Source organism: Jaculus jaculus, chromosome 6 (genome assembly GCF_020740685.1).
Source record: "Jaculus jaculus isolate mJacJac1 chromosome 6, mJacJac1.mat.Y.cur, whole genome shotgun sequence".
NCBI classification, from domain to species: Eukaryota; Metazoa; Chordata; class Mammalia; order Rodentia; family Dipodidae; genus Jaculus; species Jaculus jaculus.
Window position 1 is genome coordinate 43879171 of NC_059107.1, and position 25818 is coordinate 43904988.

Here is a 25818-nt window from a genome sequence, read left to right on the forward strand (position 1 = left end):
GTTAAGAATCTGCATTGCCAACAACATTGCAGCTTGAACTTAAAAGTTGTTACTCAAATAAATATTAAAGAAAAAAAAAAAAAGAAAATGTGACACAAGAGGAGGTGAGGGACACCCCTAAAGAATTTCAGGAGCTTTCTAACTTGCAGAAGCATGGGGAGTATGTGTGGGAATGGATTTTACCCATGTGGGATGGTGGAGGAAGGAACATAAGATCCAATCAGGTTGAATTTACTGAAATGAACCCATTGAGCAGAGATTTTAGGCTTAACACGGCAGCTTGTGCAGTTGTAAGGGGTGCCAAGAGTTTGATTGGTTGGCTGAAGTATGGATCCAAAGATGGCCTACCGTGAGTGAGCTCGAGCTGCCTGGTATCCCTTGGCTTGGTGTTGATGAAGGGATTAAAAGGCTCTGAGTACTTGGAATGCCAGAGTGGACTTGCCATGTAAACTCGTCTTTGCCCCCACAATGGGAGTGTCCAGAAGATGTACCCTTCACTAAGACTATAAGAAACAGATTTGTAAGGGGATCACCAGAATACTTAAAGTGCCCAGTCATTAGTCTTTTATGTAAAGACGACCTCACAGTGGGAGCCACAGTTGCTGCATTAGGTGACTTAGATGCAATGGGTTTTAACAATCTCAGGGTAATAAGGGCCAAGTGGCAGCACTGAATCGTCAAAGATGGGGTGAGCATGTTTTTCATAATAGCGTAGGCAAAATTATGCACACAGAGGTATGACTCATATAGACCTTTGGTACTGGCTAATTAATCATGGTGTTCCCAGAAGTAAAACAGGTAAGAAGCCTACTGAGTTCCTGCTTGATCCGTATAAGCAGAAAAGTTCCAGGCCAAAGGAACATAAAGCCACTTTGAGTTATAGCAACAGAGAATCAAGGCATCTTAATCAGTTTCCAGACTTGAGCCGGGACTCAGATCCTGAGACCCAAGACGAAGGGTGGCTGGGTGCCCTCAAGGAAGGACCCTCGTACAACCCTCAAGTTTCAATATTAAGTTTACTCCTATCCTTCCTCATTCATATGACCTCAGTCCTTAGGACAGGTGAGGAGCCAGTTTCATCTACACTACCTGGGTAACTCGGGGACCCACAAGCAGAAAACAATCTGTTATACCAGATATTGCCACAGGACTCAAGTCCATAAGCTTGTCCTACTTCTGGTAGGTGAATTTAGGCAGAAAGGCCTTATTAAGTGGCTGAAGAATGAAGAAAAGCTGTCTTTGCTCACAAACTAGCTTCTCTATTCCAGGGACTAAAAGATTAGTTATAGAAAAGGATACATGGTGATGGCGCACACCTTTAATCCCAGCACCTGGGAGGCAAGAGGAAGGAGGATCGCCGTGAACTTGAGGCCACCCTGAGACTCCATAGTGAATTCCACATCAGCCTGAGCCAGAGTGAGACCCTACCTCAAAAAAACAAATGATAAACGAAGAAGGGCTTAATAAAGGGGAAGATTCATGTCTTTTCTACAAAGAGGTCGAGATCTTTAAGGAACTCAGGTGCCACCTCCTTTCACTGCTCTCATGGCCTATTGTTCAGTCATAATGGTTGGTGTCATTAGCCATAAATGGGGGGCAGAGGGGTGAGGGGCAGACTAGGCACGTCTCAGACAAGTTAACCTTGTTTTATAATAACGCTGAACAAGACATCTCTCAAATAATCAACATGAATACCCTCAGAGCTGAACAGAATCTGACCCTAAGGTTAAGGCAACAAAGTGAGATACAAGGAGGCAGTGCTATCAAGCATTCCTTCTCATCTGACTGCAGTCATCTATCAGAACTGCAGGTCCAAGTGAAGAGAATCAGTACAGTCAGTACTTTAGGTAGTGGCCTTCAAGTTAAGTAACCTTGGCAACTGTTACTGTAACCTAATGGCAGAGATATTATCTATACCAGAGCTAGTGGGAACCTAATATGCTGACCAGACATCAATCCCTTCCCCCAAACTAGTGATGTTTTTGGAGGTAGGGTCTCATTCTAGCCCAGGGTGGCCTGGAATTCACTCTGTAGTCTCAGGGTGGCCTCGAACTCAATGATCATCCTATCTCTGTCTCCAGAGTGCTGGGATTAAAGGTGTGCACCACCACTCTCCACTTAGTGATTTCTTTTTTAAACAAACAAGTTTTTATTTGAGATGGAAAGAGATGCGGGGAGGAGAAAGGGAGAGAATGGACCTCTAACCACTGCAAACGAACTCCAGATGCATGACCCATCATGTACATCTGGTTTACAAGGGATCTGCAGACTCAAACCTGGGTCCTTAGGGCTTCACAGGCAAGCACCTTAACTGCTAAGCCATCTCTACAGCCCCAAATTAGTGACTTTTAAGAACTAAGAGCTAGAGGGTTTAAGTTTTTCCCCAATGACACCATGGGAGCTCCATTATGAAGGAACTGTGGTTCTGAGACACTGCCTGACACCCAAGTTGATTCTAGTGGCTTAGTAAGATTTCATGTTTCCCTGGATAACAACATGATAGGCTCTTTCTAAAAAGTATACAAGGGGCTGAGATGGCTCAGGTGCTTGCTTGCAAACCTGTCAGCCAGAGTCCAAGACCTCAGCACCCACATGAAACTGGAAAAATCTGTAACCCCAATATGCTATGGCAATAGGGCAACCTGGAGGGCAAGCTATTTCTAACACGTGGTGCCAGGCATAGTCACTCCTGCCAGCATAGGTGTGAGGAGAGCAGTCCCCTCGTTTCAGATTCCAGATGGCACCTAGCCATCTCTTCTCATCCTCATAGCAACACAGGAGGCAGGGTGCAGCAGTGACGGGTAATGTTCTTCTATTCTTTCCGCAAGTGCAGACACCTGGCAGGTGCAGACAGCAACTGTCTCCCGTCACGCTTAGCATCAGATCCCTTCTCCCCCTGCCACCGGGCAAGTTTATAGACTATTTCCACAAAACACTTTTTAAATGTGCATTTCTTTAATTTTTAAAAATATACACAGGAGAAGTCATGTGTTTTACATAGGAACACACACATTAACAAAGCATTTCTTATAGTTTTCCAAAATTCTATTATATCAGTCCAAAATTTATAAATTAAATATATCAGAACTTTTTAAGTTAAAATGAAGTCCCTGAAACTACTGGATATGCTAGACTTTTTCCAAATTCAAATGAGCAGAGTATGAGTATGATTTAGTAAATACAGTTTACTGTTAGCTTCATTGCCTATAATTCTAGAAGATGCAACTTTATTGTGCCTTGCAAACAGGATACATCTGTTAAAAAACTGATCAAAATTTTCCATACATATAGCTCTATCTGATAGATTACAGTGCAACACTATTCATAATTATAGAAATACTATAGAACCCAAGAGCACGGGGTAATAAGCAAAAGTACAATCCTGAGCCATTGGAACGCGATTTGATGAATCCTTTAGTGTGAGCTTAGAACACATGGAAGAAAAAAGTGCATGCACACTGCAGTCGTGAATAAACGACATCCAACACCTGTCACTGCTAGACGTGAGGGAAGGGTGACGGAGAATTTCTGACACAATCTGACACCCACTCACACTTCCATTTCCTTTCCCTGCTTCTCTCCCATCCCCCAAACATTCACTGCTGCCCCTTCCCCAAAGAAAAGCTCAGGCACTGCCTCCTAGAGAACCCCCCACCTGCCCGGCTGGGGTTAAGACTGAGAAGAGAAAGAGGCAGTCCTCCTACAGAACATGAGATAAAGCACGTGCCACAAATCCAGCTGCTTCTGCCTCTTTGGAAGCCAATGACGCACATGCTCACTACTTTAAAACTATCATTTGAAAATGTCTTAAAAACAAAACTTTCTTGTTACACCTGGAAATAAAACCAGTGGTGGAAAAATTCACTCTAAAACTAACTGCCTCATCTGCTACTAAAATACATCTGTCAATCTATTTTTGGTATCTATTCAGTAAGAGTTTGATATGAAAAATTCAAGAAGGTTGTACTGACCTATGGTAAACACTATGACACCGAATATGACCTGTCACCGGCTTATAAAACACCGAGTCTCTCTTGTACGTGATCCTTGCTGTGTGTTCCCCAAGATCTCAGCACTCTAGTGTTACCCAAGATGATGTAGGTAGAGTTAAACTGTGAAAGGTATTTGGTTTGTCTTCGCCTCACACATCCTGGTAATGAAATAAACGATGGCGCCACACCTTCCCTGAAGATAACCTGAGCGCTGACTAGGCAGAGCGGCCAGCGTGGCTGTCAGTCACTTTATCAGAGGTTGAGCTGGAAAACCAGAGGGCTCATGGAGTCCACCAGCAGCTTGTCTCGTGCGGATAAACCAAGAGTTCCTGGTTTTCAATACCCACCGTCCCAAAGGCTGGAAGCAAAGGTGGAAATAACTCACAGCATGAAGAATACTGAGTGTGAACTGCAAAATCTGGGGGACTGACTACTGGAGAGAAGGAGGAAGAAAAGAAATGAAAAAGGATCCTCATCCCCACAAGCTTTGGTGTGGGTTTCAGTGTCTTTATACGTTAGCTGCTACGGAAAAATAAAACGAGAACTTTACTTCATAATGTTCTTATTTTCAACTAGATGCTCACACACTCACAAAATATACACCCTATGAATATGAGGTGGCTCTTTTCTTCAAACTTTTAGAAATAAAGAGGTGCCACTACCCGTTCATTTATGTATTAAAAGTCTCACATAGTCATCAATAAAACAAAAGTGGTCATCTGTGATGATCACACAAAGGAGAAAAAAAGATCAAAATTAACATTAGCCGCTGCAAGAAGCTCTGGAAAGGCCAGAAGCTCCGGCTAAGTCAGAATCTAAAGAGTTGCTAGTAAGGTTTGATTGGTTTAGCACAGTCCCATGGCCTTTGTCCAACCCGGAAAAGGGCATGGCTCTCCAAGAAATGTAAGATACTATTTATTGTCAAGTTCTGTTTCCAAGTATGTTATTCATCTGATTGTGTCAAACATCTTGCCTCTGCCATTAGCTTTTGTACGTGGAGGCAGAAAGAGACCAACAGCGTCCTTCCGCACGCTCCAGGACGGCATGGTCCTAACCCCGGCGTGAAGATGTTTCTAAAGGAGGAAGGACAGAACGTTGTACGGGAGCATCTTTGGTTCAGGTCTGGCCTCTTCGTGTCCACCTCTCTGCACATTAAGTCTCTCAAAGATTCTAAGCCCATGCATTTAAAGAAGGGCACAAGACCTAATCTTCATGGTCATTTGTTAGATTAAGCATTTCACTTTTTGGTCCTTGCCGTATGCTCTGTGGGACTACAGGGAACTTACACACGAAGCTGTAAAGTTAAATGCTGGTTAAAGCACGTTCTCTAGTTTCATGAGCTTCATGGTAAATGGTCAATATGACTCCCAGCACTGGAAGGGCAAAGCAGGCACTTTGTCCTGAAAGTGGTCTGAGCCAACTAAGTAACGGGAGCCGTGACAGCTTGTCAGCGTCACTCAAACTTTATGAACCCTAAACGTTCAGATTTTTGAGGTGGGAAGGTGAAAATAAGTGGCGAAAAAGATAAATTTGGCCTAGGGAGAAAAACAATTAAAAGGAAAAGATAGTCTAGAATTTAATTTGGAGAAAAAATATAGTAAACAAGTTTACACCCTTGACTGCCTGGCACTCTGCCTTTTCTCCCGCAACAGTGTCTCTTCTTGCTCCTCGGCTTTAGTGGAGGGTAACTTCAGAGGGTCCCAGCAGTTAGCACAAGTCACTGTGGGCCAGAAAGAGTTTAAACAAAGCACTGTGAGCTGGGCCAACTCTAATTCCTAGCTAACCTACATAGCACAGCGGCCATGACTATGAAAGTGACCCCATGATAATGACACAGGGCTTTTTCCATAGCATTCCTTCACAAGAAATCCCAGCTCTCCCAGGTAAACAGCTCCAGGCTGGTTGTACTATTGTTAATGTGGTCAATTTCCAACTAATTTAGCACCAAATCTGTTATTCCCACTCCCTTAAACTAAGTCCATCTGTAGTTTAAAATCTGAAGAGTCACATTTCTCTTTGCTTCTGTGTTTTCATTGTCTCAAAGTATTCCTATGTTGATGTTCAGTTCCATGTCAAATGAAATAAAGTTGCAAAGTATTTGGTGATTTGCACATAGTGATCTTCTCATGATGAAATAACTTCATGGGTTTAAGTCAGAACTATGTCCAGAAGTCTTTTCCACGCAGCTTCTCATACAGAGAAAGACACATGGCCCTCTCTGGGCAGTGCATTAAATGAAGATCTCACAAAAGAAAAGATCATTATCTGTAGCCATCTGAACAATTTACAGACTCACACTCAGTGAGATGATACACTCTGCAGAAGAGAGGCATTGAACATTATACTAATCAAACACAAAACAGCAGTAAACATATTCCACAGTACAGAAAATTGCTAGCTTCTATCTGTAAGGATTTAAAAGCGATGAAAACTGGTAACTGCACTTTAGGGCTGGAACATGCTTCTTCCCTTCCAGATACACAACGTATGGTGCTGGTGCACATAGATATACACACATGCGCAACACTGTGATATACAAATGTGACATCCAGCCAAGTACTGAAGGCAAAATCTCAAAGAATAGGTAACTAAGACCAAGAGAGCAGATATCAACTTGAGGACACTAACTTCAGAATCATTTTATTGAATATATTTTTAAAAAAGCACCTCTTGGTAATAAAAGCAAAAAATAAAAAATAAAATAAAAATCACTCAAACAGTAATACTTTTTCCACTGTAAGTGTAGTCAAAGACTTGCTATATTCATGACAGGATTTTAAGCGGGCCGCCTGACGGGGCAACTAAGAGCTCAAATGCAGGTGTGCTGACTTTGAGGCAAGAGCTAGAGCAGAGGAAAACATCAAAAAGCAAATTTGGAATTTATCATAGCTTTCTTCCTTAAGCAAAAAAAAAAAATAATAATAATGCAAACTAATTTTATAACCACAAGTCAGTTTGTCAAACTTGCTACGAAGAGTTTTCATTTAATTACTTATATATAACAAGAAAGAAAACTCTTCCACAAACACTCTCAGGCTTAGCAACTATCAAGAAAGTGACAAAAGTAAAAGCAAGAGGAATATTAAACACATGGCAGGAGGTCAATTTCTATTTCTGCTCTTAAAGAAGTAAAAAAATCACCATATAATTAAGTACAAAAACCTGCATTGAATGACAACTGCTGGTGTAGTCACTTGATCAGAAATGAAGACCAAGAGTATAGAAAAGCCCTATGAAAATCCTCATCGGGAGCGTTCCCCTGCGAACACGAGCATGTCGGCAGTCTCTGGAGCATGAGCTTATATAAACACGCAGTCCTTGGTTAGCTGCAAATGAAACGTGCTCTTCTGAACCCACAATTCAGTTTCACTTACAAACTGCAAACTAAACATATTTCTTCAGAAAAATATCTGTTTGGCATCTCCTGGGCTTTGTTCCATTGGACAATATGGACATTTTAACCTAATGATAAGAAAGAAAAGACAAGACAAGGATTAAGTTCAGTGCTAGACACTCTGCTTTCACTTGGTTGTAGACTAACTACTTCCAGTAAGTATAAACAATGCATGCACCAACACAACATATGTGTGTATTTTGCTTGGAGGAGTGATGATGCTTTCTCTAAATGTAACAGTCAGGCTCTGAGGAATCACAATTAAAATAAGTAACACCAAGCCAGATCTTAACCTGAAAGACTCTATAACACTGGCAACCAATAAAAACTGTTCTGTAATTTCCTGAAAATGGCTTCCAGGGTTTCAGAAATAAACATTAAGTTTTCTATTAAGTATGCACTGCACTTGTCCCTAAAAGATTTTCCAGTATTCGGCCATAAGGTCCATTCAAGGGCAGCCAAGCTGATGCCAGCTACTAATCCTGCACCAAGAATGGTCTACATGACTGGCAGGGGAAACCCAACCACTGTGAATGAAGACCAGTACTTTATTTGGCTTTTGGTCATCACCAATCTACACTGCCAAGGTTGTTGCAAGGTCTGAGGAGGATACAAACAGCTTCTTTCTCGCAAGGGACATCCCAGGAAAGAAGGACCTTACTACTATAATGATTCCAAAATTGAACACCTGTGCAAAGCTTTTTAGCTAAAATAGCTTTTTTTTTTTTTTTTTGAGGTAGGATCTCACTCTGGCCCAGGCTGACCTGGAATTAACTTTATAGTGTCAAGGTGGCCTCAAACTCACAGAGCTCCTCCTACCCCTGCCCCTGCCTCCCGAGTGCTGGGATTAAAGGTGAGCGCCACCACACCCGGCTTAGCTTGCACTTTTTTTGGTGGTACGAGGAGACTGAACTAGGCAAGCACTCTACCACAGATTTTTTTTTTTTTTAATTGAGCTCATGATAAAAATCCTTTGAATCCAACTGAAGGAACTTATCTTTCATATACAAATAAGGTAAATTCACTTTGGAATGGCATAGTAACAACACAAGTTCATCAACAGAAAAGTAGCTACATATTTATATTGCAGAATATTCTAGCTTGTTTTGGTGGGAAGGGGCCAGCAAGACAGGAGCCCCAGGTTGGCCTCCAACTTAGTATGTAGTTGAGAATGACCCTGAACTTCCGGTCCCTCTGCCTCTCAAGTGCTGGCATTATAGGCATACAGTGCCACAACCAGGTTTTCTGTAACTTTAACAAAGCAAAGAACAGGGGCTCTTTTGCAACACAGAATAAAAATTCCAGGATAAATTCACAACTGGAAAAGGCAAAGTGCAAAGAATACACTGCAGGCTAATATAAAACCTTCGGGGGAAAGCACTCTTTGATCCAAAGTACTGAAGACTATGCTTATACCCAAATCTATGAGCAGATTAATCAAATAAAAGATGACACCCACTTTTGCACAGTAGTAATAATTTCTTAAATTTATTTCTAAATGTAGCTGCATTCATTTATCCTCATTACTTCCTACTCCCCCACTAAGTTCTAAAAGATTTACTCCTACCATTTAGTCAGATACTTACTTGCTACCATTAAACATCTTATTGAGGGCATCTCTTGATATAATATGACCACAGACCAACTTCATAGGTGGATTGTTATCTGTTGTTTGCTGACGAAGAATGGGGCAGGCAAATATAGAGTGATACCAGCACTTTTTACCAAGGTCCACTTCAATCTGTTCAAAAGAAAAAAAAAATGGAAAAAGGCTAATTATCTTTCAGAACCCTATCCATATGTTATCAATGTGCACTGTGTAGCAAGAACACTTATGAAGTGTTCCTTCAAGTGGAATTTTCTTCAGCATGCTCCCCAAGGTGAAAAGCCTTAGGATTCAAGGTTTAGTTAAAAAAAAAAAACAACTCCATCTTTGAAGCTATACCAGCACTTTCATTAAATTCTGAGTCAAAGGCTAAGTGATGGTTTATAAATCAATTATTTATAAATTTATAATTATTTTGGTGGCAGGGACTAAACCCATAGTTGGGGCTATGAGTGGTTACAAGTAAACTGCACCTTACCCTAAACAATGCCAAACTCATAAGGATATACCTAGAAGCAAAAGCACCAGACACCATGATTGTTTGGCATGCAGCACACTTGGCTAGGTGATAAAATTCAGTGCAATAACTCCTTCACAAGGGCAATCTAAATGCAGGTTATGTCTATGTGAGCTTCATGTCATATTTCCCATGTTTTCTGTAGGAATTACCCGCAACAAGGTGATAAGCCAATTTTTTAAATTTTGTGGTGCCAGAAATCAAATGTGGAACTTTACACATGCTAGGCAAGCTCTACCAGTCAACTATATTATTAAAACACCAGCCATTCTTTTTAAACCTTCATTTGGAAGCACTGTTAAATTCCCCAACCTGGCCTTGAACTTGTGATCCTCTGGTCTCAGCCTCCTGAGTAGCTAGGATTACAAAAGCCTATGCCATTAGGCCCACTTTAAGCCAAATTTCAATAGGACCTTTTGCAATTTTTTATTCAAAGCTCATGGCATATTATCAGCTGTCTTTGTCCCAAACAAATCCTATGAAAGGTGACAAAACTGTAACAAAGAAGCTGGTCCACACCACAGCCTCAATGTTTCCTTCCTTCTGAATCTATAATGGCTATCAGTACAAAAATGCATTACTGGGCTGGAGAGGTGGCGCATGCATCTTGAGTTTGTTTACAATGGCTAGAGGTCCTGGTGTGCCCATTCTTTTTCTCTCTCTCTTAAATAAAGTATTTTTTAGGGGCTGGAGGGATGGCTTAGCAGTTAAGGCATTTGTCTGCAAAGCCAAAGGACCCAGGTTCAATTCCCCAGGACCCACATTAGCCAGATGTGCACAAGTTCATTTGCAGTGGCTAGAGGCCCTGGCATGCTCATTCATTCTCATTCTCTCCCTCCCTCCGTCCCTCCCTCTTTCTCTGTCAAATAAATAAACAAAATATTTTCTAAAATAGTTTAAAAAAAATCCACTACTAAGACTCTAAAGAAAACTGACAAAGGGGCTGGAGATGAAGCTCAGTTACAGCATTTGCCCAGCATGCTCAGAGCCCTGGGTTCAATACCTAGCACCTTGCCAAAAATAAATAAATAAGTTGACCAAATATAACGGAGCAATACTGGTAAGTGATGGCCAGGTCATCACTGATTGCTTCGCCAGCCCCATGTGCAAGCCCTCAGTCAGGACAGTTTACATTTCAGTCTGCTCTGCCCTAGTGTTTGCAGACGTTTGCCAAGATGTTTGCAGCATAACTAGGAAACTGCCAGGAGCCGAGCACTGCCTGAGGCAGTGAGGGAAGACTCAAGTTCCTCTCACTTGCTCAAGGAAGCAGCAGTGAAGCTGACACTACTCATGTCTGACCACATGCAGCACTGGGAAGGCACCTGTGCTCTAAGCACAGAAAATCTTCAAGGAAAAGCTGGGGGAACCAACTGACAAGTTTTTAGCTGCTAGAATGAGGTAACTGCAGAGAAACCTGGGCACAGGCAGGGGTGGCAGAAAAGAAACAAAAAGCCTAATGCATATTCTAGTCCTCTAGGGTCTGTGACAGAAAGGCTAAGTCCACCACAGAGCCTAGGCGTTTACTGCCAGAGGAAGGCACACAATCAGCTTTGCACTCCACGTCACAATTGCACCATGGCAACCACAGCGCTGCCTCCAGGCTTCAGTAGCTCCATCAAGAATGGACCTCCCTTCACAGATGAATAACTGTCACTTGGAGCAGTGAAACACGCTACAGAGCACCTCACGCTACAGCATGCACGATTGCCACTCAACATTTGCCTTCATCAGCTTCTACTGCCACTTAAGTCAAAATTTTGCACTTAGGAGGCAGAGGTAGGAGAATTGCCGTAAGTTCAAGGCAACCCTGAGACTACATAGTGAGTTCCAGGTCAGCCTTGGTCAGAGTAAAGACGCTACCTCAGGAAAAAAAAAAAAAAAAAAAAAATTGGACACATGCTTTCAGTGTCTCCAAAACGTGCTATGGTCCTCATATCTACTTTAATTAAATTTCAAGGTGAGGAGTGATACTGGGAGTTAGACCAAAAGCCTTATTCACTGACCAACACGCCTAGCCTTATTTTCAGTTGTTGGGGGTGTATGTGTATATAGTGTGCATGCATGTGGAAGCCAGGTTGATGTCAGGTGTCTTTGTCAATCACTTCTCTGCTTCATTTTTCTGAGACAGGATAGTTCTGGTTAAATGAAGGATGGCCATTTTGTAAACTTTTAAAAACATCCACATTTTTCTATGGCAGGACAGGTAAATAGTCAATGGACTCACAGGTAATTCGTCTTTCTGGTTCCAAACTCCAGTGCACTGCCTTTGTTCAATCACAGCTTTGATGTTAATTAGCGCTGGCAGTGCCACACAACCCGCTGAGAAACTGAGAGAGCAGAAGAAGAAGAGTCAGTGTCAGTGTCAGCCAGCTTTCAGGCTGGTTGAAGATGCCAGACTCCACATGCACAGGCCCAGCCGACAGGGCATACCACCTTCTGCTTTCCTAAAAGCAAATGCAGCTGCTTCCAGTAGAATTTCTTTCTCCCCAGTTCCCTAGACTGCCCGATGTATTTCCTATAGTTACTGAAAAATGTTCTTGGTCAAAAAAAAAAAAAAAAAAAAATTGGCCAGGTGTGGCAGCACACACCTTTAATCCCAGCACTTGGGAGGCCAACAAAAAGTGACACAAGTGTCTGGCACTCATTTGTAGAGGCAAAAGGCCCTGGCATGCCTATATATTAACCCCCCCCCAACCCACACATACACTCCACACCACCACCACAACAAACAAATGATTCTGGATGTGTCCAGGCATGGTAGGTCACACCTTTAATCACAATGCTCAAGAGGCTGAGGTAGAAGTGCTGGGAGTTCCAGGTCAGTCTAGGCCAGAGTGACACTCTGCTTAAAAAACAAAAAGGAAACCCAAAACAACAAAAATGTAACTACATGAATAACTGTGGTTTATTCTCTTGTTCTTGTGGGTTACATCTACCACTTAATATGTAAAAAGGTACTCATTATTTAGAAATTATTAAGCACTACATTATAGTATAGTATCTGTTAGTAATTATTTCAAGTAAAAGTTATGTTCCACAAGAGAGGGCAGTCCATGACTCATCACATGGGTGCATTTTCCCAAGACAAACATCACACTGTGGCATGAACCTGAAGTACCTCTTAAGCAATTTTTCTATTTTATTACACAGAATATTAAAATGATATGAATCCAAATATGAAGATAATGAAACTAATAATCTTAGCCAGGCGTGGTGGCGCACACCTTTAATCCCAGCACTCGGGAGGCAGAGATAGGTGGATGCAGTGAGTTCAAGCCACCCTGAGGCTACAGAGTGCATTCCAGGTCAGCCTGGGCTAGAGTGAGACCCTATCTTAAAAAATCAGTAAGGAGATAAACAAGTAAGAACTAATGAGCTTTACTTTCGACTGGCATATCTAAGGCTGCAACGTGCTGGTGAGGCGTAGAGGAGGACCTGCGGAGGCTGCACTCGGTAGCACTCTAGGACTGAACACGGGCTCCAGCATTTAACCCATTATTATTTTTTGCAAAATCTCTGCAAATGTTACCAGTAGAAAGGGGTACTGAACTCCCTAAGGTTCCCAGGTCACACTATGAGAACTGCTGCCCTAAAATTGTGCCATTACCAATTGTGGCAATTGGTTGAAATGCCAACTGAACAGTTGTCCAGAAAGAAAACCAACCTCTTGGTTTTAGCCATCAAGAAAGATTGCCCAGTGCAGCTCCCATTTCAGAATAGCCAAGGCACATTTCCCTACCTGACACTGAGAGGAGACTCCACAGAGAGCCCCAGGAGGGCACAGGCATCACGTGTAAAAATGTCACAGATGTCAGCCCACTGGTTTGCATCAAGCAAGTGAACATATGGTGAGTTCTCAATCCCTTGTCTCAGGTACACAAGGCTTCCCATCAACACTTGAATGTCTGAAGGGGAAAAACAGGAAAGAAAAGCACCAGCAATTTGGAGGTGTGGATAATGACCTGAAACATTTACTTGAGAATAACAGGCTGAGAAATACAACAAAATAATGAAAAATTTCTTATTCTTGTTTGTAGAATTCCCTCATCTGAAATCAAAAAACACAGAATGGAGAGAAGGGGGAGAGTAAGGTAAAGGAACTGAAAATCTTTTCTTAAAGAAGGATCATTATCAAAATACCATTATTTGAGAGTCAGGCATAGTGGTGCACGCCTTTAATCCCAGCACTCAGGAGGCAGAGGTAGGAGAATTGCCATGAGTTCGAGGTCACCTTGAGACTCCATAATGAATTAATTCCAAGTCAGCCTGAGCTAGAGTGAGACCCTACCTCGAAAAAAAAAAATCATTATTTTGATATTTTGGTAGAGGAGCAATAATGATATTCTAAGAGGCTGTCACATATATTCAGTGAAGAACTAACCAGCCAGCATCCTACACTGACTATGTGCCAAAGGCACCAGCATACCAAGAGGAGCAGAAGAGCGAGTGAGCACCTTCCTCTTGGGTAACAGTAGCCCTAAACTGTGAAACCTCTTCTTAATGTTCATTTTAACAGGCTTTGTCAGTGTTTTCATTGTAAGTCTAGATCCAGTCACATCACAGCTTTTTTTTTTTAAGGAAATGGTCTCGATTGTTTTAGTTTATTAGCAAATATGTTTATTAGCAAACATGTAGTTAACATAAACTGCTAAATCGATCTGGTAATGGCTATAGGCTCATTCCAAACATCAAAAACCTCTCATTCAAGCCAGTTTGGTAGCACGATCTGTACTCCCAGCACTTGGAAAGTAGAGCCAAGAGGATCTCAAGTTTGAAGCCAACCTGGGCTACACAGTGAGATCCTATCTCAAAATACACACACACACGCACTCACACACGCATACACGAAAATAAGTGTCTGACTCCAAACTCACCTTTTTGATGATTTAGGGCAAATGGTTGAAAATTCTTAGCATATTGTAATGCTTCTCGCTGATTTGTAGTTCCACCCATTAACAAACTAATAAAATACAGTCGGTGTAGCTTAAATTCCAAGGAGCTGTTTTGAGCTATAAGCATTTCTCGGTTTGATACTGCCCATCTAAAGAAAATAAGGGGTTTATGAGTAATCAAAAGTGAGAGATACATTAAAAACTGTTTGAACTCTCATCATGTGAAAACAGGGTCTGTTCTGCCATCTTGTGGAAGAATTTAGTAACATCAACCAAAGATTTATTTAAAAAAAAAAAACACCTACTCTACTTACAGGTACTTTAAACAAGGTTTTTATAAAAAATTTTTTTTTAAATTTATATACTTATTAGAGAGAGAGAATGAATATGGGCACACCAGAGCCTCCAGGCACTGAAAACAAACTCCAGACACATGTGCCACCTTGTGCATTTAGCTTATATGGGTACTGGGGAATTGAGCATGGGTGCTTAGGCTTTTCAGGCAAGCACCTTAACCATTAAGCCCTCTCTGTAGCCCAAAGCCTAGTTTTTAAACCTTCTTCAGGTTAATATGTGCTACTCACTTCTTGATTAAAAACATTACATAGAGCCGAGAGTGGTAACCATTAAGCCCTCTCTGTAGCCCAAAGCCTAGTTTTTAAACCTTCTTCAGGTTAATATGTGCTACTCACTTCTTGATTAAAAACATTACATAGAGCAGAGAGTGGTGGCGCACGCCTTTAGTCCCAGCACTTGGGAAGCAGAGGTAGGTGGACCACTGAGTTTGAGGCCACCCTGAAACTACATAGTGAATTTCAGGTCAGCGTGAGCTAGAGTGAGACCCTACCTGGAAAAACCAAACAATTTAAAAGTAAGTAAAAATAAAAAATAAATTTACAAATGTTGTGGTTGTATGGGCATTCCCAGGGCAACCCAATTCATCAAGGACCACTGGAATCTGAACTAGGTTTGAACAGAGAGAATGTGAAGATAAAGTGAAACCAATCTGAGTAACTCTACAAACTATATGAGAAAATGTTTGAAGTTATTGATAATGCATCAGTCAACTGGAATTACAGTATAAGAAATGTGCTTTTGTTGGATTCCACTTTTCCCCCCAAGACTGTAAAAGCATGTAACAGTTGTGTTGCCTTGCTGATATATCCACACAGAAACAAATTTCATAAAGTTTCCTAACTTCAAAGTCAAAGGTATTTTTTTAATATTATTTTATCCAGGTGTTGTGGCACACGTCTTTAATCCCAGCACTTGGAAGGTAGATATAGGAGAATTGAGTTCAAGGCCAGTCTAGGACTACACAGTCAATTCCAGGTCTGCTGGGCTAGAATGAGACCCTGCTTTGAAAAAATAAACAGCCAGGTGCGAGTTTCAGGTTGGCCAGGTAAGTTCCAGGTCAGCCGGGGCTAGAGTGAGACTCTGCCTCAAGAAAAAAAAAGGTATTTTTGAGCTGGAGAGATAGCTCAGCGGTTAAGGCACTCGCCTGCAAAACCAAAGGACCAAGGTTTGATTCCTCAGTACACACATAAAGCCAGATGTACAAGGTGGCACATGTGTCTGGAGTTCGTTCTTGGTGGCTATAGGACCTGGTGCACCCATACTCTCTGTCTCAAGTAAATGATTTAAACAAAAATAATTCATGTCTTGCACATATTTAAGTGGCACCAGGCCCAGCACTAACATGATGCAGTCAAGTTGCAGCATCAGGTGTAGTGAGCCCTGACAACATCAAGGTACTTATGGAAACTCCCTGAGAACCAACAACACTGGACTTTTGCAGTCTGTAGTCTGCCAAACACCTAAGGTACCATGGTTTCAAGGAGTGTATCTAAACCAGGTTTATGCCCTCAGGTCATAAGTGTATACTTTCCTACAACAAGCAGTAAAAGGCAGTGAGCCTTTTTACTGTTTCCCATACGATGTATGCAAGACTATGAAATTAAAGGTAGCTACCTAGAGCAAGTATATATTTCAATGACAATGAAAGCCAACAGAAAAAGACAAATCACCTATGCAGATAATTTAAGAAAATAAAAATGTGTGTCATTTTTGTTCACAAGAACATGTTCATGGGACAGTGTTAAAGAAGAGTGTGATATGTAAGAAAAATCCATCATCACCACCCAGCCACTGCACAGAGTTAACACAGGTTAGCCTCGTTTTTAAAAAAACATTTTGTGGGCTGGAGAGATGGCTTAGTGGTTAAGCGCTTGCCTGTGAAGGCTAAGGACCCCGGTTTGAGGCTCAGTTCCCCAGGTCCAACGTTAGCCAGATGCACAAGGGGGCGCACGCGTCTGGAGTTCGTTTGCAGTGGCTGAAAGCCCTGGCGCGCCCATTCTCTCTCTCTCCCTCTGTCTTTCTCTCTCTGTCTGTCGCTCTCAAATAAATAAATAAAAAATGAACCAAAAAAAATTAAAAAAAAAAACATTTTGTTTATTTATTTGAGAGGGAGGGAGATGAGTAAGGGAGTGGGAGAGGCAGATAGAGAATGGGCATGTTAGGGCCTCCAGTGACCTTGTACATCAGGCTTACATTGGTACCAGGGAATCAAACCTGGGTCCTTAGGCTTCACAGGCTATAGCCTTAACTTCTAAGCCATATCTCCAGCCCTGACAAGCCTCAAATTCTTTTTTTTTTTTTTTTGGTAACTGAAAATAAGCTCTATTACATCAAGTAATAAATACATACAAAGATGCAAACAATTTTAGTCACTTTCTTCCAGATGTTTTGATCAACTTACAATAAACATAGAACTGAAATCTACACTCTTAGTATGAAAATGTTCAGGGTGCATGTTAGGTTTGGTAGATTGCTCTTTCTTCGCATGTATAACTTGTGCATCTTTAAGATTGACTTCAAAGCACTCAGTCATGCAAATGCTTAAGCAAAGCTCTGCTGAGCAGGATCTGTGGTGTGGCAGGTAAGCCAGCTAGGAGTGAAGCGCTGTCAGTGTGTACTGCGAGTCCTCAGAGTCAGACGAGCTTATGAAAAGGAGCAGACCAATTCAGGTGATGCAAATGTGTTCAAAAGAAGGTTAAAGGGAGACACTGGCTTTAGGACAGTTTGCTGTAAAGTAATGTCACATGCCTCTTTAAGTCAATGCTAAAAATAATAAAATTAAAAAAAAAAAAAAACCCTGGGTCATCCTAACAACTTAAAATGCAAATTTTACTGCAAAATCTCTTCCCAATCTTTGAGGGTGTAGGTATAGAGCTTAGTGAACCATGGTAGAAAAAACTAAACTGTTACCATTTTGAAAACAAAGTTTTGTCTCAACAGGAGAGATGAATGTAACCTCCCATCTTGTAGAAAGACAGGACCTTCAGATCTAATGAGACTAGGATCTGGCATTGCATCCTGTCTCAGCCAAGCACTGCCGAACCAGCCCTCAGGCGTGGATGATGCCTCATTTGAGCCACTCCATGGCATTCTTGCTCCCTGCATATGTGGGTCTGATCTCCTTTCCCAGTTCTTCAATGATGGCTAGCAGCTCGGCATATTTGCTCTGAGGCACCTGGCTGATCCCGGTTCCCAGGGTACAGCCTAGCGATGGTGGCCCATAGTCACTCAACAGCTGACGGTACTTGGAGGATGTCGCCAAGCTAGTGGAAGGCGAGTGGATGCTTCCAGCAGCGTTGAGGGCAGCAGCGGGCATGTGTGCGGTCAAGTTCGGCTTGTAAGACATCCCCCCGAGCGGCAGGCGCACCAGGCGCAGATGGGCCAGGCTGCCCGAGCACGGCTCAGGCCACACTGGCAAATATGGCCATTATCCTCAAATTCTTGATTCTCCTGCCTCAAACCTTATTATAGGATCATAAATGTGTGCTACCATGTCCAGTTCATATTTTTCTTTCTTTTCAAGGGAGGGTCTTGCTCTAGCCCAGGCTGACCTGCAATTCACTATATAGTCTCAGGCTGGTCTCTTGAGTGCTAAGATTAAAAGATGCACCACCACACCTGGATCTTGTTGCCTTTTAATAAATCAATCTACCTTGAACTACCTTCACAGCCATCTTAACATCTTATGTCTTTCTCCTGCTGCATCTTTCCTTCTTTGACAATGATCATATCTTACCTAACTCCTTCCTTAACTAACTTGGAATCTAGATACAAGTTTCATGGTAGCACTCCTATATACTTTTCCCCAGGTAGCTTAATATTAGTGAACTGATGACAATCTGAGCTGATGTTAACTATTTTTCACTGGCAATGTTGTTTCCCTACATCCCTGTGATTACTGTCTTCTTTCAACAGGCTAATTTAATTGAAGTTAGCTTAGTCTGAATGTTAGCCCAATTACAATTATTATAAATATAAGCCTTTAATCAAAGCAAAAGTAAATGCTCCAATCAACCAACTGCCCTCCAATTGGACTGGAGGCCCACTCCATGGGGGGGGGGGGGATACGGAATACATCCCTGATACTGAAAACCTAAAACAGGAGTAGTCATGAGCCCTAGGGGTGTAACATCTGCTGATGTCTGGAAAAATGTATATACTATGCTTATCAAACTGCCCAGTAAGCACGTCTCTTAATATTTATACCCTTGTATTAACGCTACTCTCACTTTGGGTAGAGAATCTTCTCTTTTCAGATGGCAGTGACCTTGGGATGACTCAGAAGGTATCGCAGTGCTGGAAAGAAGTGGCTGGAGTACTGAATAACATCTCAATCACACCTTCCAAGGCCGAGGGTCTAATGCGGAAGAGGTGGCGGAAAGAATGTAAGAGCCAAAGGAAGGGTAGGACTCCTTACAACATGCTCCCCCCAGACACAAAATGGCCTGGATATACATGACCTCATAGTGCCTGACACTACCTACACAAGACCTTCACAGGAGGAGGAAAAGATCATGACATCAAAATAAAAGAGAGACTGATTGAGATGGGGAGGGGATAGGATGGAGAATGGAATTTCAAAGGGAAAGTGGGGGGGGGGGTATTACCATGGGATATTTTTTATAATCGTGGAAAATGTTTTAAAAATTGAGAAAAAGAGAAAATAAAATTTTAAAAAAGCAAAACAAACAAACTGTTCCAATCAAAGCATGAGCAGCCTTCAGGCACAAAAAAAAAGTGAACTTCTGACCAGGCATTGTGGTACACACCTTTAGTCCCAGTGCTCGGAAGGCAAAGAGGTAGGAGTATCACCATGAGGTCAAGGCCACCCTGAGACTACATAGTGAATTCCAGGTCAGCCTAGGCTAGGGTGATGCCCTACCTTGAAAAACAAAACAAAACAAAAGTGAGCTTCCGCAATGGACTGAACCTTGGAAGGTGTGGCAGAGATATTTCAGTGCTGAGCACTGCTCTGTCACTTCTTCTCAGCACCATGTTGCCTTCTGAGTCAACCCAAGGTCACTGACATCTGAATTTTCTAATGAAAAGTGATCATGGCATCAAAATAAAAGAGACTGATTGAGAGGGTGAGGGAATATGATGGAGAGTGAAATTTCAAAGGGGACAGTGGGGAGAGGGAGGGAATTACCATGGGGTATTGTTTACAAGTATGGAAGTTCTCAATTAAAAAAAAAAAGAAATAAAGTGAACTTCACCTTGGCGGTTTTGTTTGTTTTCAAGGCAGTGTCTGGTATGCTGACCTAGAAAGAACTCACTCTGTATTTCCAAGCTGGCCTTCAACTCACAGCAATCCTTGCTCTGCCTTCAGAGTGCTGGGATTAAAGGTGTTGACTGCCATACCTGTCTCTTCACCTTGGATTTTGCACTCATAGGACTCTTTTTCGTTTTGTTTTTTTTTTTTTCAGGGCCTTACTCTAGCCCAGGCTGACCTGGAATTCACCATGTAGCCTCAGAGTGGCCTCGAACTCCTCCTACCTCGGTCACCCTAGTGCTAGGACTAAAGGTGTGTGCCACCACGCCTACTTCACAGGACATTTTGAACATGCTGTGAAATAGCTTCCTACAGGCTCAGCTCAGCTTCACTTTGCTAATATCAAATGACAGTAATGTCACCAATGCTATAAATTCCTTCTGGTCACTGCCACATTCTCCTAATACAGAAAACTTGGCTGTCTTTCATGAACGAGGGATCCCAAATACTACTTTTTAGATGACTAAGTTAGAGGCAATCCACAATGACACAATTACCTAAAAGAATCATTAGAGTTAATTCTTTCTGTATTCGGCCAAAACTACTGACAACAAGAGTTCATGTGCATGGCTAGTTCAGCTCTCTGGAACCCGTATGTTGCTTGCTCTCTTATCATAACCTTTTCAAATATGTATTACGAGTAATACTGAGAGAAAAATGCTTTTACCAAGCAAGTGTCACAACAACCTCTATGACAGCCTTCACACTACTCATAAGACCCACAAATATTACTTTCTGGTCTTGTTTAGGGAGATTTTTTTGTAGTATCCCCCTTTTCCAGTCTTTTAAGGATGACAGCTGATGGTCCGGTGAATAACTCAATTCTACAAGTGTAGACCTGCTGGGATGTTATTAGCTATCTGACTCAAACCTCAAATTTTAGAGGATGGCAAGAATTACAAAATCAAACTTCAATTGGAAGTTAAGAACTTTTCTCTGAAAACAGAAATAGATTGACTGAGATTTCATTTCTAAGAGACTTTCACATAGAAAAGTCTGGGCTATAAGCCAAGCCCATCACTAGAATTAACAAATTACTCATATCAGAGGCGATACATCTTTGTCTTTTTTTATATGCCACTTATGAAACCACACAGCCAGATGTGCCTGTAATCCCAGGACTCAGGAAGACCAGGCAGAAGGATCATGGGTTTGTGGACAAGGCAGGCTACATAGTAAGGTCTAGTCTCCAAAAGCAAAAATAGAAAAAAAAGAACACATGCAGAAAAATTACACAGCTGAAGCTACAAAGACATATATAAGCTTAGACATGAGGGCATATCTGCAATCCTAGCACTTGGGACATAGAGGCAAGAAATCAAGAATCAAAAGCTCAAAACGAGCCTTGGGCTACGTAGAGAAGTTCAAGGCCAGCTGGAAGCACTGAATAAAGAAATAAATAAGGGCTGAAGAGATGGCTTAGCAGTTAAGGCGCCTGTGTGCAAAACCAAATGCCCCAGGTTCAATTCCCCAGGACCCACGTAAGCCAGATGCACAAGGTGGCACGTGTCCGGAGTTCATTTGCAGTGGCTGGAGGCCCTGGCGTGCCCACATTCTTCACCTCCTCTTCCCCCCCTCCTCCCGGTTCCCACCCTGCCCCCTGATGTGCTGTCTTCATCTCTTTCTCTCACTCTAATAATAAATATAACCCTTATATACAATAACAACGCTGGGCTGGAGAGATGGCTTAACTGTTTAGGCGTTTGCCTGCAAAGCCAAAGGATCCTGGTTCGATTCCCCAGGAAACACGTAAGCCAGGTGCACAGGAGGGTGCATGCATCTGGAGTTCGTTTGCAGTGCCCAGAGGCCCTGGTGCACCCATTCTCAAATAAATAAATATAAATAAAGTTTAAAAAATAAAAGTAATACCTTAATTACACTAGCTTCCTATCACAAAGCCAAGTAATTTTTTTAAGCCTAATGAATACCAGAGTAACATTTCACAGGTACAAACTCTAGCATCCTTCCTCTTTCACCCTGTGCTATTATGACTCTTAGCAAATGTAGTTCATTAGCTTCAACATAATCTCAGGGACAATTTACTTATAATCTCCCTTTGATTCTCAATTTCTCTAGTAATGGCTTGCCCACTCAGTTCCAATATTGCTCAAGTCCTCAAGGAAGATATAGTTAGATAGCATCTACTCTTCCTTGGAACTTCCTGTATACTTTTACCAGCAACAAGTATAAAACAGACAACAGAAGCCGGGCATGATGGCACACACCTTTAATCTCAGCACTCAGGAGACAGAGGTAGGAGGATCGTCGTCGTGAGTTCAAGGCCACCCTGAGACTACAGAGTGAATTCCAGGCCAGCCTGAGCTAGAGTGAGACCCTACCTCGAAAAACCAAATAGAAAACAGAAAATTATGTTATCATCCCAAATCTCTTCTCCTGTTCTGGCCTCTGTAGTCCATTGCACTCTTTTTCTTATCTTCCTTAGTGGCCACCTCTCTATTGATAAGGGTATGGGGTTATATATTATATAGTAAATGGCTGTAAATTAAAAAATTCTATCCCCCAAGAGAGGGAGGAGATTCAGAACAAATCTAGAAAAGGAGAACCCTCAAAGGCCATAGGAATACACCCCAAGGTTACAGGAACAGTAATAAATGTTGGGCAAAGACTCTGATCTGATCAGTGCTGTGTAACAGTTTTCTCTGCATTAAACCATTCCCTCAGAGAAACGAGGCTCAGAAGACTCAGGTCAACAGGTCTGGGGAAAAGGTTGCAAGATCACTCCCTAAGGTTATAAGAGGCTCTGGAACCAGCAGAGCTGTTTGCAGTGGTGCAGTGTGCTTCAGAAATACCACCTTTTTTTTGAAGTAGGGTCTCACTCTAGCCCAGGCTGGCCTGGAATTCACTATGTAGTCTCAGAATGGCCTCAAACTCAGTGATCCTCCTACCTCTGCCTCCCGAATGCTGGGATTAAAGGCGTGCACCACCACACCCGACTCCAGAAATGCCACTTTTGTGAGTCATCAACTGTGCTGAAGTGGGCTTCTTGGTGCTGTAGCTGCCTTTGAGTCATCCATGCACCTATAAGCAACCTATAACCCTGCTCTGTAAGTAACCCCAATAAACTCACTGGTTCACCAAACTGGTTCTGGTACAATTGTGCTTTGGTCTATTATTGTGTGAGCCCAATCTGAGGTGAACAGATGTGTGTCCATGTCTCCCCAGGAAAAGTTTGATGTGATAGTATGTATGTGTGTGTAATATATATATTATGTGTGCATACCTGTTTGTAGTTTCTCCTTAGAGATAACTAAATGTAGACATAAATAGCTTGATTATGGTCTGAATCTTAGGAGTCATATCCACTAGAGATTAGAAACCATCAGAAAGTCAACACTGAACACCTTAGTGTTACACTTTGTGTAACTGGCTTACATGGATACCAGGAACTAAATCTGGGTCACTAAGCTTTGCAGACAAGTGCCTTACCTGCAGAGCCACCTCTTTAACCCTCCGTCTTATTTTTTTGTTTGTTTGTTTTTTTTTAGTTTTTTGAGATAGGGTCTCACTCTAGCCCAGGCTGACCTGAAATTCACTATGGAGTCTCAGGGTGGCCTCAAACTCATGGCAATCCTCCTACCTCTGCCTCCCAACTGCTGGGATTAATGGTGTGTGCCACCAAGCCTGACTCCTCTATCTTATTTTTTGAGACAGGGTCTTTCGCTAGTTTGGCTAGACTAGGTAGTCAGCAAGATCTAGGGATCCTCCTGTCTCTGCCACTGGGATTCTACGCCATGTGTCACCATGCTTGGCTCTTACATGGGTGCCAGTGATATGAACTCAGGGGTTGTGCTTCAAGCACTTTACCAAGGGCACCATTTCCCTGACCCTTCTTATTTCTTTTCTTAGGGTCTCATGGTGCCCAGGTGGCCTTGAACTCACAAGAATCACTATTAAGTCCTGATTCTCTTACCTAAGCCACCAAGTGATGAAATTACAGGCTTCCAGCTACCATGCCTGGCTGTATTTTAAATGACCTTCTCTTTAAGAGATACCTTTCCTCTACCAGAAGCGCAAAGACAGAATGGGTTAAAAATAGATCAATTCTCTTTTTCTGATTTCCCAGAATTAAGGCCAATTAGTTGGAGAGGAAAAGGAAACCAAGCACTAAGGGTAATCAACTTAACCTTGATTGTCCTTCTCCATTCTCCCCTCCATGGTAGTTTTGTTTCCTCTATTATCTGTGATATTGAAAATTAAGCACTTGACATAGCTACACAGAGTTTCAAATGCTTTTCCATCTATTTCCTCTTCCAAAAGGAAAAGTCTTAAATACTTTAAGGCGGAAGCAGTTCAAATTCTCAGCACAATCACACTCTGAAACAATCAATACAAGTTGGATGAAAATCATACAAAACAAATGGAGAATTGAATAGTGCTGACGAACACACGACAAAAGTTTTCTCATTTGTCCTGGTGTCAACTTACTCTCCATTGGAGAATCTGCTTCTCTTTTTCAGATAGATGTAGATCCTAAGGAGAGAGCCACCCCATCATACCTCAAAAGGCCCCGGATGAAACTAAGAAAAACTGGCGAAACAAGCAAGGGTGCTGTTTTCCTGGTGAACTGGATACCAGCACAAGGGGGAAGGAGATCAACACAAAGAAAAATCAACTCCTACCAAATCAGAGAGCCAGAGACCCAGAGGCCCCCAACACCTCATCACTGAAGCAGACCAAAAATGAACCCAACATGACTCGGGGAAATTTTGTGGAAGTGGGAGCGGAAAGAATATCAGAGCCACATGTTGGGTCATGATATGCAGAGACATTTATCATACCAATAACTGGGGGCTAACTCCACAATGCATGACCCATATACCTCAACAAGGAGGGACCAATGGGGAGGGGGTAGGTCACGGATGAGCCTAATAATGGTACGAAACTGACTATTTGCTGAATACAAAACTAATTAATAAAATTTTTTTTTAAAAGAAAGAACATATGACAAAAAGTTTTTAAAAAATTGTACACTTGGGCTGGAGAGATGGCTTAGTACTTAGAGCAATTGCCTGCAAAGCCTAATAACCCAGGTTCAATTCCCTGTACCCACATAAAGCCAGATGTACAGGGTGGTGCATGCATCTGAAGGTTGTTTGCAGTGGCCAGAGGCCCTGGCACACCCATTCTCTCTGTCCTTCTCTGCTTGCAAATAAATAAAGTGTAAAAAATTGTACATTTAATAAAACTCCATATGAATTTCACCAACTATTAACTATTAAATGCAACTTTAAAATGTGTATTTAGCTGAGTGGCACACATCTTTAATTTCAGCACTCGGGAGGCAGAGGAAAGAAGACTGTCATGAGTTCAAGATCACTCTGAGACTAATAGTGAATTCCAGGTGAGCCTGACCTACAGCAAGACCCAATCTCAATAAATAAAACAAAAGGTGCCTGGAGGCACTGGCATGCCCATTCTCTTTCTGTATCCCTCTCAAGTACATAAAGTCATAAAATGTACCCTTAATAAAATTCCACATCTTGGGCTTCTGCGTGAGAATGAAAATACTTAGTAGCAGAGGCCAGTAAGTTAAAAAGGAAACACAAAGGGAAGAGAATGGAAGGGAGGAGGATACTTAATAGGTTGATATTGTATATATGTAATACAAGGATTGAGATGGGGAGGTGATATGATAGAGAATGGAATTTCAAAGGGGAAAGTGTGGGGGGGGGGAATTACCATGGGATATTTTTTTGTAATCATGGAAAATGCTAATAAAAATTTTTTAAAAAATAAAATAAATCCACATCAATTTCCCCAACTATTA

At 41.9% G+C, this 25818-nt stretch overlaps 1 protein-coding gene and 1 pseudogene across 1 annotated transcript in view; both read right to left on the bottom strand.

Annotated features, from left to right (window-relative positions):
- Positions 1-6606: 6606 nt before the first annotated feature.
- The window catches only part of Rmnd5a (required for meiotic nuclear division 5 homolog A), a 64203-nt gene continuing 44991 nt past the window's right edge, over positions 6607-25818 (bottom strand). Inside the window, exons 5-9 of the mRNA XM_004660509.2 lie at positions 14384-14550; positions 13249-13414; positions 11734-11836; positions 8973-9127; positions 6607-7454 (exon numbers count right to left, since the gene is read on the bottom strand). Of these exons, the coding sequence (XP_004660566.1) occupies positions 7391-7454; positions 8973-9127; positions 11734-11836; positions 13249-13414; positions 14384-14550 (655 nt within the window). The 3' untranslated portion in view covers positions 6607-7390. The remainder of the gene's footprint in view (positions 7455-8972; positions 9128-11733; positions 11837-13248; positions 13415-14383; positions 14551-25818) is intronic.
- Positions 17693-18104, bottom strand: LOC101614108 (annotated as a pseudogene).